Source organism: Talpa occidentalis, unplaced genomic scaffold (assembly GCF_014898055.3).
Source record: "Talpa occidentalis isolate TD23 unplaced genomic scaffold, MPIMG_talOcc4v2.1 talOcc4.17, whole genome shotgun sequence".
Taxonomy (NCBI): Eukaryota; Metazoa; Chordata; class Mammalia; order Eulipotyphla; family Talpidae; genus Talpa; species Talpa occidentalis.
Window position 1 is genome coordinate 8,274,981 of NW_023601754.1, and position 13,804 is coordinate 8,288,784.

Below are 13,804 nucleotides of genomic sequence, written 5' to 3' on the forward strand. Positions count from 1 at the left end.
GTATTCACGTTTTTTAAAGTTCTATCTACATTATGCAAAACAAAAAAAAAATCATTCCCCACTTTTATTAATTGCTCGGCTCAAGTTTGCATATAAAGCTAAAATACTGATTTGATCATTGAAAAACATGAAAGTTTATCTTTAAATTACCAAGTTTCACTCTAGAAAAAATAAAATATCAATAGAATTTAGTAATAGGTATGTTATGGGTATGGGTAAGTGGTAGGAAATGAAAGAGTTTTCAAATGACTTTAATTTCAAGTGGATTGTATTTTAAAAGGGTCAAAAATACTTTTTTACTTATAGAAATAGCTAGCAATATAATGAGACTAGCTAAAACAACACAAAACATTCACAAAGGGCTAGTTTGTATACTCTTACCACGTTTTCTTCCAAAAAGGGTCAATCCATTTCCATTTTTATAAGGATTTTTTTTTTTTTTCACTTCTTGTCCTTTGATTAAAACAAGAAAAAAAGCAGTGGTTTGATTCTCGTCATTTAGATTTGTGCATTTCGAACCTTTTCTTGGATAACATTGTGTTGATTCAGCATTTAAAAAAATATCTCTTAGTATTTCTTCTGTGATTTGGGCTTATTTATTTGGGGGGTGACAGAACAGGATCATGGCACATGTTTGAGTTTCCTTGCATCTCTGCCAATTCACTCACCACTCCGTGTATTTCAGTAGGTATATTACAGAGTATTCAGTGCTGAAGTGCAGAATACTATTATTTATTTTTAATATTTTAATTCCTTCATTAATTTTATTGTAATCCTTGTTAGACTTTTTGATTAGATTGTCTTACAGTACAGTTAACATAATTTGTTAAATTTTATCTCACTGCATTTGAGGGATTGCTTTTTTAGGAGGTAAGGAATGGTTCGTCAGTTGGCCCAGGATCTCATACAATTTTAGACTGCCACTAAAGTGATAGAGTAGCTTTAGATTGATTTACTGCTTGATGACATCCCTCATACCTTTTAACTTAAAAGTTTGGTTGAGTATTACAGAACATATTCTTAATGTATATCAGACTTACCCTCAAATATTGCCTCAGTATTTTTACCTTAATAGCTACCGTCTAAGCAGTAATTATACTTTCTTCTGTACTCTCATTTAAAACTCTGCTGGAGTAATGTAGATAAATGAAAGTGCACCTTTAAATGTTTTTCATTTTAGAAAACCCAGGCTAGAAAATTATCTTAACGAAAACAAGGTATAACCTTTCTTAAAATGTTGCCATAATGGAGTCAAGAATTTTAGAAAATATTATTTGTACAAACTGTTAGATAAAGAAAAAGGCTCTAAACATAGTACAGATCTGTAAGACTTATGTATACATATCTATCATTAAATACAGGTATGTGTTTATTTGGGCTTCAGTGGAGAGTTCCAGAAGAGATTATCATTTTTATATATACTGAAATAAATGTTAAAGTTTCAGATGACAAACAAATGAGATTGTGATTTAGGGATAGTCAACACACTTGATTTGCAGTTGCTATTAAAGATAACTTGACCTACATCTTTTCTGCTTCTGCTTTTGTATGATAGATGTATCTTAGAAATGATTTGAGGTTATCCAGGGAAAGTATAATAATATTTGTCAAGACAAAATCTCTCATGAAATAATTCATGGATCAGAAACTCAACAAGCAGCAGAAGAAATGTCCAGCTTCTTAGGTAATGGAAAAATATTTAACACTAGCATATATGAAAATGATGAAAATTTAAAATTTGGATTTATAAGAATACATTTATAAAAAGATGAAACCATATATAAATATATAGAAAAGTAAGCTTTTAAAAATAGTTAAGAGGATCTCAAGCTAAAAATCTCTATTCAGTGAAAAAGATGTTAAAATCATGAAAGAAATTTAGAAATGTTTTGAGAGACAAGGTATATAGCTTTAGAGTTATCTAAGGTTCAGTGGAGAGTTCCAGGAGAGATTTTATGATTTTATAATGCTAAATATTTAGAATATGTGCTCTCCAATTTGTTTTGCACAGCAACTTATTGTTCTTCAAGATGGAAATGGCATTTTGTGTTAATCAAAATATTATATAAAATTAGTTTATTAAGAAACAGTGTTTAAAAGACTGCTTAATATTTAAACATTCCTAGCTATGTTGTTCTTAAATTCTTTGACTAACTATCCTAAGATTCAGTAGCTGTATGTTTTTTTCTGGATACTTATACATTAACTATGATGGCAACTGTATGTAAAACCTGTTTTATGCCTTTTTTAATGAATATTATTTTGGGGACATAGAAAAACAGAAGAATGTGCAGGGCAAAGGAATTTGAATGGCATTTTATCACTTCTGAATAAAATATATGGCAAGAGAGTAGATTTTATCTTTTAGATATCGTTTAGGAGTACAATCCCTTATGATTAACGTACTTTTTCTTAAGCCACCAGCACCTTAAAAAATCAACAATTCAAATGATTACTTTTCTAAGAATTAGTTGTAAACCATATTGAGTTTACTTTGCCAACTCACATACTAGTCTTTATCCCAAACGAAATGTTTTGTTTTACTGAAATAGTAAGACTCATTATATCTATTTACCCTCAAAAATATTAGCATGGCTAGATAAGTGAATATAAAAATCTTGCCATGTTAATTGCTATTTAAATTCTCCTTATATTCCAATCTAAATGTTTCCTTTTCTAAAATGAATATTTATTACAAACATTTGAAAAATGCAGAAAAAATAGAAGAAAACAAATAACCCATAATCCAGTCATTCAGTTTAACTACTATTAGCATTTTCTTGTATTTTAATTCCTCTGAATTTCTTGTATTTTAATTCCTTGTATTTTAATATCCTTTGAATATTTGGGAGGGTATTTTTACATAGTTTCAGTAAATGAATAAAAAAATGTATTTCATATATAAGGTACTGTACTTTATATTCAGAGCAAGTATTTATATTTCTACCCAGAATAACAAAAAGAAAATTAGAATTTAGTTCCCAAGATATCAGCTTCAGCTTGATACTTTCGTTCATAGACTATTCCAGGGCCTTTTAAATGACTTATACAGGTAATTTTTGACGTAATTACAACACACTTACATGAATGGCATACCTTGACCAGATCTTTCTTTATCTTGATACTGTAGAGGCTCCTTTTTCCCTCTGCTTTCCTTTCTTGGTTCCTTTCATTTCTTACCCTCATTATTAAATATTTTTCAGCATCTGCTGTTTCAGCTGCTCTGTAAGGTTCGGGGGACATGATGATCGAGCACAGTATTTGCCCTTAGAACTCTCCCTCTTGTCCAGTCAACCTCAGCTGCATCCCTGTGTGTTCTTTCTTTCCTCCATTCTTTTGGTCCTTTCCCAACAGTCAGTTTTAATCTATTGATAGTTCTAGTTAGATTGAGGGTCCAGCCTTTTCTCTCTTTGGGATAATTTAGGCAAGACTGTAATTAGAGCTGGAGGGGCAAACATTTTAACCATGTTTAAGGCTACTTACCCACCATTGCTTTTCTATATTGAAGTCAAAAGAGTCCAAGGACCTGCTGGCTTTTGGAGATTTTTGTCCACAGTTGTCTTTTGACTCCTGAATTTTCCATGTAAACCTCACATACAGAGAGTACCATAGAAAGCATTATAGGCCCTGATTCTCTACAAATGTACATGTATCATTTTGAATCTATTTTAAAACTAGTAGTATTGTTTTCTGTTTATGTTTATCACATATTTGCAATGCTTCAGATTTAAATGTATAGACCCGAAGTCCTAACCATGATTTGAAATACTTTTATTTCATTATATATTTAACATAGCGAATAAAGTAAATGTTAGAAATACAATTTTAAAATAAGTTAGATTGCCTTAAAACCCAAAATACGAAAATTTTATATGCTTAAAGTCTTGAATTATTTAATCAAAAATAAAAATTGGTCTTCTAGGAAAGATTATTTAAAACTAATTTCCCAGCACAAAATTGTATCACTGATTCCTTATAATTTTCTTTTTGAGGTACTAAAAAAGCTATCCAAAAAAAAAAAGCTACATATAGCTTCAGTTTTGTAAATGTTTCTTGTTTCCTTTTGCTACAACTCTCATTTTTCTTTTGCTTTGAATAGCTGATTAGAAAGTAATGGTAGTTACCCTTATAGCTTTATAAAACACTAATATATATAGAGAGAGATATGTCATTTTTAGAATTTACTTCGACTGCAGTGCAATGTGAAAGGTTTTATTGGCATTAGTTACTCTCTTTCCTTTTGTTCTTGGTTTATTGTGTTCAGTCTTCCTTCTGCCTACCACACTTATACATTCTTTGTTTTCCCTGTTGAACTTATTCTTTTTTATTTTTGCACCAAAAAGTTAAATTTTATCAAGAAATTGTAAATACATACTTTGCTTATGAGATGTAACTCCCTTAAACTGTTATTTGGTCAGTAGGAAAATCAGTTGTTTTAGTATTACTGCCTATGCTGTCTCTTCCTTGATCTTCGAAGACTCTTGTAGAAAACTCTTTCTGATGCTCTTTCCATGTTGTGTTTTAATTTCTCAGAACTTTAGAAAACCAAAAAGCAACTGGAGTAAAGAAGAGCCCTATGTTGTGTGGACAGTATCCTGTGAAAAGTGAGGGGAAGGAACTGAAGATAGTTGTGCAACCTGAGACCCAGCACCGAGCTCGCTACCTGACTGAGGGGAGCCGTGGCTCAGTGAAGGATAGAACGCAGCAAGGCTTTCCTACAGTAAAGGTATTTCTTTTACTTAGTAATATATGAAAATTTTTCTCCAGTTTTACTTATAAGTTATTTTGTTTTTAATGAACTAAAGCTGCGTAACATACAGGTAGGAATTACTAGCTCTATATAGTTGAAATTAAACTAAAAGTCCAACTGAACCACAAGCCAAATACTGTACTTTGGTATCAGTTTTAATTTAAATAAGAGGAGAGATGAGATTGTTCTCTGATAAGTGAAATATCTGAAAATCATGACTTATTTTCCCCTTATATTTGACAGTGGTAGCAAACATTAGATTCTTCCTCAACTTTGTATTTTTTTTTTTTTTTAAGATTTATTTATTTATTTATACAAGCACTGAGTACAGTCAGAAGCGCGGGAGGGTGAGAGAATTTACCAGAGACAGAGCGGGGAACAGAACAGGCAGACCAACCAAAATACACTGCTGAAGGGAGCAGCGGGCGGCAGGAGAGGTCTGCGGCGCCATGTGGGACCCTCGCCAGTGTCCGGGGATCAAACCGGCGCTGCAGAGGCTGCGGGCAGCTTTGCAGCCCAGTGCTCAATGGCTCCGCCACCAGGGGAGGCCCCCAAACTTTGTATTTAAGAAGAAATTTTAAAGTGAATTCAAAGACTATTGTAGAGTTGTTTTAAGGACTTGAAAAATAGTTTTTGAGATACAGTCAGTACAGATTGACTCAAAAGGAATTGATTGGCAGGTAATTTAAATCTCTAATTTATGGAATAAGGTATCAGTTGACTATCTACATCTTTAAATGGAGGCTTTATTTCAGCACCTGAGATACCTTGTTACCAAGAATGTGTCAAGAGAAATATCATGTTTTATTTATTTGTTTTAAACTTTTTTATTTTCTTACATTGTTATTCATTTTTGTGCAGTATTTGATTTTTCCCCTCACGTTTAGTTGCCATAAATCTCCCACCACCACATCACCCGTGAATCACCGCCATAGTCCCTTGTGCTCTTCCCTCCCTGTTTTGACTCCTTTCCCTCCTATGTTGTGTGCCTCAGATCCGTAGTTTGCCTGCAAGTTTTATCTTTTATCTTTTTTTTTTTTTTAATATTTATGCATACAAGAGCTGGGGTACAGGCCAGAGGTGCAGGGTGTGAGAGGATTCACCAGAGACAGAGTGGGGAGCAGAACAGGTGGATCTACTGAAATTCCCTGCTGAGGGGAGCAGCAGGTGAGGCAAGAAAGGTCTGCTGCGCCATGTGGATAGCTCCCTGGCCGGCTGGGGGATTGAACTCGTGCTTCAGTGGCTGTGGATAGCTTCATAGGTTGTGTCTTAACCCCTTGCGTATCAGGAAGGCACTATCTTTTTTCTTTTGACCCTTTGTTCAGCTTCCTTATATTCCTCCTATTAGTGAAACAATGTGATAGTATTCTTTTTTCTTTTGACTTATTTCATTGAGCGTAATCCTTTCTAGCTCCATCCTTGTTGCTGCGAATGGCATGAGTTTTGTTTTTTTTTTTTGATTGCTAAGTAGTATTCTATTGTGTATGTATACCACATCTTCCTGATACATTCATGTGTTTTTGTGCATTTAGGTTGTTTCCATATCTTAGCTGTTGTAAGTAGTGCTGCAGTGAATACGGGAGTGCAGGTTTCCTTTCAAATTAATGTTTTTGTGCCCTTTGGGTAGATTTGGAATTGCTGGATCATACAGTAGGGCCATTTTTAGTAATTTGAGGAACCTCCACACAACTTTCCAAACTGGTTGGACCAGTTTGCATTCCCATCAGCAGTGTAAGAGGGTACATTTTTCCCCACATCTTTACCAGCATTTGTCCCATTTTTAATGTGGGCTATTCTCACTGGTGTGAGGTGGTATCTAATTGTGGTTTTGATTTGCATTTCCTGATTATAAGATTATGTTGAACATTTTTTCATATACCTATTGGCCATTTGCATTTCTTCTTTGGAAAAGTATCTTTAGTTCTGTCCATTTTTTGACGGGGTTGTTTGTTTTGTTAAGTTTTGTAAACCCTTTTGTAGATCTTTAATATCAGTTTCCTTGCAAATATTTTCTCCCAATCTGTGGGTTGTCTCTTTACTTTGGCCATTGTCTAGTCTCCTGTACAGAAGCTTTTTAGTTATATGTAGTCCCCGTTACATTTTCTTTGCTTCAAGGGTTGAGTCTTCAAAGATATTTCAGAGATGTATGTCATGGAGTGTTTTGCTATGTTTTCTTCTCTATATTTTATGGTTTCAAGTTTTACATTCAAGTCTTTTTATCCATTTTGAGATGGTTTTGGTGTATGATGTGAAGTAGTATTCTAGTTTCATTCTTTTACATGTAGCGTTCCAGTTTTCCCAGCATCATTGAAGAGACTTTCCTTGTTCCAGTACACATTCACAAAAAATGTTTGTTGTTGAAAATAAACAAGTGGTCTGAGATATTTAACAAGTGTTACTAATCTTTCCAAATTACTAAGTAGGGAGACATTTTGGCCAGTTGTTTGGTGAATGATTGTTAAGTACATGTTGTGTAAATGTGTCAGTTGAACAGTATTTAGACAGGCTAACTTTCTTTCATATTTATTTAGTACTTACAGTCAGTTACATTGATTGTATTTTTGTTTTTCATTCTACATTAGCAGTTCCAGTGTTTAACCATGAACCTTATCAGGAATCAACATTGGGAACATTTGCTCCAAAACACTTTTATTTATTTATTCTTCAGGAAACAAGTTTTAATTTAATTTATGAAGGCTTGCTCAGGACCTGTAATGATTTGATTATAACAATGATGATGCCACTGCCACAGTTAAGTGAAGATTTCTAGTAGTAGTGGTGGTCAATCCTGAGTAACCCATGGGCTTCTTTGGCAATACTTAAAATTATAAATACCTAAAGAAAAGTGCATTCATTTTCATCTGGTTGTATAGTTGATTATAAATGATAATTTATCATTAAACATCTAAATTTTTTACTGAAGTATGATTGTTGCAGAATTAAAACTTACGGTTTTCTACAGAAATTTAGCCAGTACTGCTTCATAGAAATATTTTACCTCTGCTGTTTTTGAGGATTTAAATTATTTCTTTTATTATAAATATGGTACTTGGTTTTAATGTTTGATTTTGCAATTAGTCTATTGGAAAGGCTGATTAGTGTTTATGCTCCATGTTATCTGACTGCAGCTGGAAGGTCATAATGAGCCAGTAGTGTTGCAAGTGTTTGTGGGCAACGACTCAGGTCGAGTGAAACCACATGGATTTTATCAAGCCTGTAGAGTAACTGGACGAAATACAACTCCCTGCAAAGAAGTGGACATTGAAGGCACTACTGTTATAGAAGTTGGCCTTGATCCGAGCAACAACATGACACTGGCGTAAGTAATCAGTAAATATTTTTTCATTATATCTTACACTTTTGCAGTGGACAGGAAAATATTTTAATTTTGTTTGTTTGTTTGTTTGTTTGTTTGTTTATACAAGAACCCGGGTATAGGCTAGAGGTGCAGGGTGTGAGAGGATTCGCCAGAGATAGAGTGGGGAGCAGAACAGGCAGATCTACTGAAATACATAGCTGAGGGGAGCAGCGAGACAGAGGTCTGCTGCACCATGTGGGTTACATCCTTGACTTGGGATTGAACTCATGTCGCAGTGGCTGGCGATAGCTTGATAGCACTGAGACTTTAACCCCTGTGAAACCAGGGAGGCCCCATATTTTACTTTCTAATGTATAAAAGAAGATCTTAATTATTTTTTAAACTATTTTAAACATTACAAATAAACAGATTATTCAGAATGGTGGTACTTTAAAATTCTTTTGCTCTTTGCTAGAGGATCTACCTGATGAAAGTCAGGTAAATACTAGCTTTTCAGAAAATAATAGACTTATTTGTTGACTTTTTTACAATAAAAATTAAAAGTACAAAAAATTTAATTTGCTATCCTAAATTTCCCTTTCTTAGTGTTTGCATTAGGACTTGTTGGACAGAGATAATTCAGAGTGCTTTGACTCATTTTGATGAGCCTGATTTTGGTCTTCTGTTTTTGTCCTTATCTTCTATTTTTATATTCCTCCTACATAGGAAAAATTTATTGGAATGTCTGTTTTTCACTTGATGCATTTTCACTGCCTTAAAAACGTTAGATGTATAATGATTTAAAATTAAAATTTTGGGGCCACCCTGGTGGCACAGGGGTTAAAGTCTCAGTGTTATCAAACTATATCACCAGCCACTTTGACATGAGTTCCTTCCCACGCCAGGGAGCTAACCCAGTTGGCACAGCAGACCTCCCCTGTCCCTCCTGTTGCTCCCCTCAGGAGTGTATTTCAGTAAATCCACCTGTTCTGCTTTCCACTCTGTCTCTGGTGAATCCTCTCATCCCCTGTATCTCTGGTCTATACCCAAATTCTTGTATGCATAATAAATAAAATAAATCTTATAAAAAGTAAATAAAATTAAAGTTTTTTCTTAAGTTGAACCATAATAGCAGCAAATATATTAATATCAGTAGATCTGTGTTGTAATTATTTGTATTGTACAGCTAAAGACTTTTCTCTGTATGGTTAATTAATAAAAGGAAAGTTGGAAAAATAGTAAAGATTTATTTTTTTGATTTTTGAAAGTTATAAAAATATATAACAGAAGGGCAGGAGTTACTGATTACAAAAATAGTATTTATTAAAGTTTTGAAAATATAGAGTAATAATTTAAAATTAGTATTAGTAAATTAAACACTAACCCTCAAAACTCAACTTCCTGGTTATTTTAGCCACTATTTAGATATTATCTTTCATTCTTTTTTTTTTTTTTAAGATTTTATTTATTTATACGAGAGCTGGGGTACAGGTCAGAGGCACGGGAGGGTGAGAGGATTCACCAGAGACAGAGCAGGGAACAGAACAGGCAAACTGACTGAAATACACTGCTGAGGGGAGCAGCGGGCAAGACAGGAGAGGTCTGCTGTGCCATGTGGGTATCTTCCTAGCCAGCCAGAAATCGAACCCGTGCTGCAGAGGCTGTGGACAGCTTCACAGTGCTTTGTTCAACCCACTGAGCCACTGGGGAGGCCCTTATCTTTCATTCATTTTTCTGATAAAATGGAGATTTGAGAATTAAGATAAAATTGTACTTTTTCGTAACCTGCTTTTCTCTTATGATTAGCAATTTTCCTAACATTAAATATTGTTATAACACAACATAAATGTTTAATGACTATATAATGAGTTTAGTACTCCATTATTTTTATGACTATACATTATTCTTATGACTATAGATAGTGACTATATAGTACTCTATTCTTTTGGGGACAGGTAGTTACTAGTCCACCCTTTTTTAAAAGTGTCTCTGTTGACTGCAAAAAAGAGACTAAATTAATTTTTTTAACAATAGTAAAAGTATCTCTTGTAAACCATTGTTTACATTCAGATTTTAAAATAGCAATTTTACTTCTTTATTATTTTTTCCACTATTCTTACAAATGAAAGTAGATACAGTTAGACATTATGGATATTCAGAATTTATCCTTTTACACTTACTGAATTTAGAAACTTAAGATTCTATTACATATTGAAAAACATTTTGTGAGAAACTTGTTTGATTAAGAATGATGAACTGGGGCCTCCCCGGTGGCGCAGTGATTGAGCGCTGGGTTGCGAAGCTGCCCGCAGCCTCTGCAGTGCCAGTTCGATCTCCAGCTGCTCCCCAGCCACCGGAGGAGGGTCCCACATGGTGCGCAGACCTCTCCTGCTGCCCGCTGCTCCCCTCAGCAGTGTACTTGGGTCCTTCTGCCTGCTCTGCTCCCCGCTCTGGCTCTGGTGAATTCTCTCACCCTCCCGCGCTTCTGACTGTACCCAGTGCTTATATAAATAAATAAAAATAAATCTTTAAAAAAAAAAAAAAGAATGATGAACTGTGTACAATAGAAAATCTCAATTAATGTATTTCCTCCTCTATTAGTGTGGACTGTGTGGGGATATTGAAATTGAGGAATGCTGATGTTGAAGCAAGAATAGGAATTGCTGGTTCCAAGAAGAAAAGCACTCGTGCCAGATTGGTTTTTCGAGTTAATATCACAAGGAAAGATGGATCCACTTTGACGCTACAAACACCCTCTTCTCCAATTTTGTGTAGTAAGTAAAAAAAAAAAAAAAAAGGAGATATTAAGTATATGGAGTTTTTTTTCCTCATTTTCTATTGATCTTTTAGACCACTCTAAATTTGAGATGTTACACTGCCTCACAAGCAGCGTAACACTGTTCCTGAGGGGTTTGGGCAAGAACAAGTTTAATGGAATGTTAGAAGAGGCTGTGCAGAAGCAGGGTATGGTTAACTAGAGGATCAGTGATTTCCTGTAAGGCTTTAGCTAACTTAGATAGCTCTAGAAAATAGAACCTGGTAACTTCAATTGGTGTATGTTAAATTTCCTGGATGAGAGTAGGATGTATCAAAGCAGCCCTCTACAACTATAGGCCTCTTTTTAATAGCAACAAACAGTCTGAAATATATCCATTGTGCCTGTGGCTGTGGACAGTTGACAAAGAAGGAAAGAAGACTAGGTTAATTATCCCTAAGCCCTGCTTTCAGTTTCTCAGTAATTAAGTCATTAAGAAGTTGAGTATTACTCAGTGGAGTTTACCACTAAATATTATACTGTATTACCCAATTTGATCCTAACAACTCTGTGATATTAATAGAATTGATTACTTTGACTTTTTACTTAAGGACCATCCTTTAATGTTCTTTACATCTTTAGATTTCTCCAAACAAGTCAGTATATATGATTTTTATTTTGCGATATTGTTTATATTATTTGATTATACTATATCAAATTAAGATGATCCATTTTGATACTTTTATTTATTTATTTATTTATTTATTTTTTAAGATTCATTTATTGATGCATACAAGAGCTGGGGTACAGGCCAGAGGGTGAGAGGACTCACCGGAGACAGAGTGGGAAATAGAACAGGCACACTGACTGAAATACACTGCTGAGGAAAGCAGCACGTGAGCCAGGAGAGTTCTACTGTGCCATGTGGGTAGCTCCCTGGCTGGCCAGGGATTGAACTTGTGCTGCAGAGGCTGCGGATTGCTTCATAGTGCATTGCTTAACCCCTTGCGCCACCAGGGAGGCCCCCATTTTGATACTTTTTAGTACTACCCTCCTATGGCAACTTTTTTTAAAAGGGGGCAAAATTAGTTATAGCTTTATTTGATAGAATGTATATTAGATTTTATCTTATAATACTTGTTAGAGCCTCCCTGGTGGCACAAGGGGTTAAGCACCACACTATGAAGCATTTTGCACCCTCTGCAGCACGACTCGATCCCTGGCCAGGCAGGGAGCAACCGACATGGCGCAGCAGACCTCTCATGAATCGTCCACTGCTCCCCCTCAGCAGTGTATTTCAGTCAGTCTGCCTGTTCTGTCTCTGCATATTCTTGTGAAAGATTAGTTGATAAGTGTCAATAGGAAGGAAGTTTATGGAATCAGACATGTTGGGGTAACCATGCTATAGCCACTCCTTGGATGTTCATGGCACATCAGAATGTAAAATGCTCAGAAAAATGATTTTGTTCAATTAGCTTTGCTTAATCCATTGTTTCCTAGATTTACTTAACTTGGGAAACTGTATAGCTAAGCAGTACCTATTAAATTTTCTTATGGAAATCTGAACTTGAAGAAATTGATGGGTAATTACAATTTAGTCTTTAGATCTGGCTCCTCAATACTTCTCTGTCTCTTTGTTATTTTTAGTAGTGTTTGATTACTATATGTAATTGAAAAAAATGCATTTTAGTTTTAAATCTCAGGGTATCCAGTTCAGGGAGCTCCTCTAGTAGAAAGGATATTCTGTATTGGATTTGGTCTATAATATTTTCAGATACTCTTTTGGATTAGGACCTCTGATTCCTATGACAGATCCTTAAAAAAGTCCTTAGTACTGCCCCAAGACACCCATTGCCTCAGAAGTTGTGTAGTGTAGTTGCGTAGTATAGCTGACATTTTTAAGGTTAGGATTTGTAGGGCAAGCTTGTTTTTAAATTGATTTTTTTAAAGATATTATTAAGATGAAAACATGACCAAGTTCATATTTTAAAACATTTTTCGATTCATGCAATGAGAAAACAAAGATACATAAATTCAGACAACTAAGACATGAACCCATCCCATAAAATTTTGCAAGAGTTATTAAAAATTAATAAGGACTTTTCCCCCTTGCTCTCTGTTAGGATAAAAGATAAGTTGCACAATAAAACTAGTCAAATTCAGGGGTCAGCAATGACAATTTATAGAACTGGATAATTGAGAGTTGATTTTACATAGGAAATAAGTGTTGGTGGTTCTTTTTATAGCATGTTTATGTGTACCCACAGCTCAGCCAGCAGGAGTGCCAGAAATCTTAAAGAAAAGCTTGCATAGCTGTTCAGTGAAAGGAGAGGAAGAAGTATTTTTAATTGGCAAGAACTTTCTGAAAGGAACTAAAGTTATTTTCCAAGAAAATGTTTCTGGTAAGTTGGCACAATACTAGTATAGAGATTGTTGCATGTTTCACTTTGTTATAAAGATAGTCATAGCTACAAAATACAGTCAGTATTTTTAAAAAATTTAGTAAGTCATTTTTTTTATTTCCATTAGATGAAAACTCTTGGAAGTCAGAAGCTGAAATCGACATGGAATTATTTCATCAGGTATAAATTAAGCCTTTTTAAAATTTTATTGTTTACTTTCTGAGAAATAGTTTTGTTCTGAAATTTTCCTGAATCTACAGATTAAATTTCTTCTCTATATGGGATTGTTATAAATCATTAAAATTTCTTTCATAAATTTTTTAAACTAAAATAGAATTATTCTGCTGATGCTGGAATAGTTCTTAAAAAGTTGAGACCATTAGCAAATTACCATTAATAATAAATGAAGCATTCTTACCTAATGTTTGTTTGCTCTGAGGACTTGTATTATCTTAACCTAATATTTAGTTACATCAAAGGGAAGCTTATTTACTGAGTACCTACTATATGCCAGGTGATACATGCATTCAGATGTACTGTTACAGTTATAATAGAGTCTGTATTTGTAGGCCCTCACCATCTATCATTTTTCAAATAAG

General features: G+C 34.4%; 1 protein-coding gene across 11 annotated transcripts in view; it reads left to right on the forward strand.

Annotated features, from left to right (window-relative positions):
• The window catches only part of NFAT5 (nuclear factor of activated T cells 5), a 139,957-nt gene that overhangs the window by 103,870 nt on the left and 22,283 nt on the right, over positions 1 to 13,804 (forward strand). For 10 of the 11 annotated variants that reach the window (XM_037516008.1, XM_037516007.2, XM_037516006.2 and 7 more), the window contains 5 exons: positions 4,534 to 4,726; positions 7,879 to 8,069; positions 10,650 to 10,822; positions 13,071 to 13,205; positions 13,333 to 13,385. In XM_037516008.1, the coding sequence (XP_037371905.1) occupies positions 4,534 to 4,726; positions 7,879 to 8,069; positions 10,650 to 10,822; positions 13,071 to 13,205; positions 13,333 to 13,385 (745 nt within the window). Of the gene's footprint in view, positions 1 to 2; positions 1,685 to 4,533; positions 4,727 to 7,878; positions 8,070 to 10,649; positions 10,823 to 13,070; positions 13,206 to 13,332; positions 13,386 to 13,804 lie in introns of those variants that run through there. The other variant, XM_054696955.1, reaches the window with a different exon arrangement.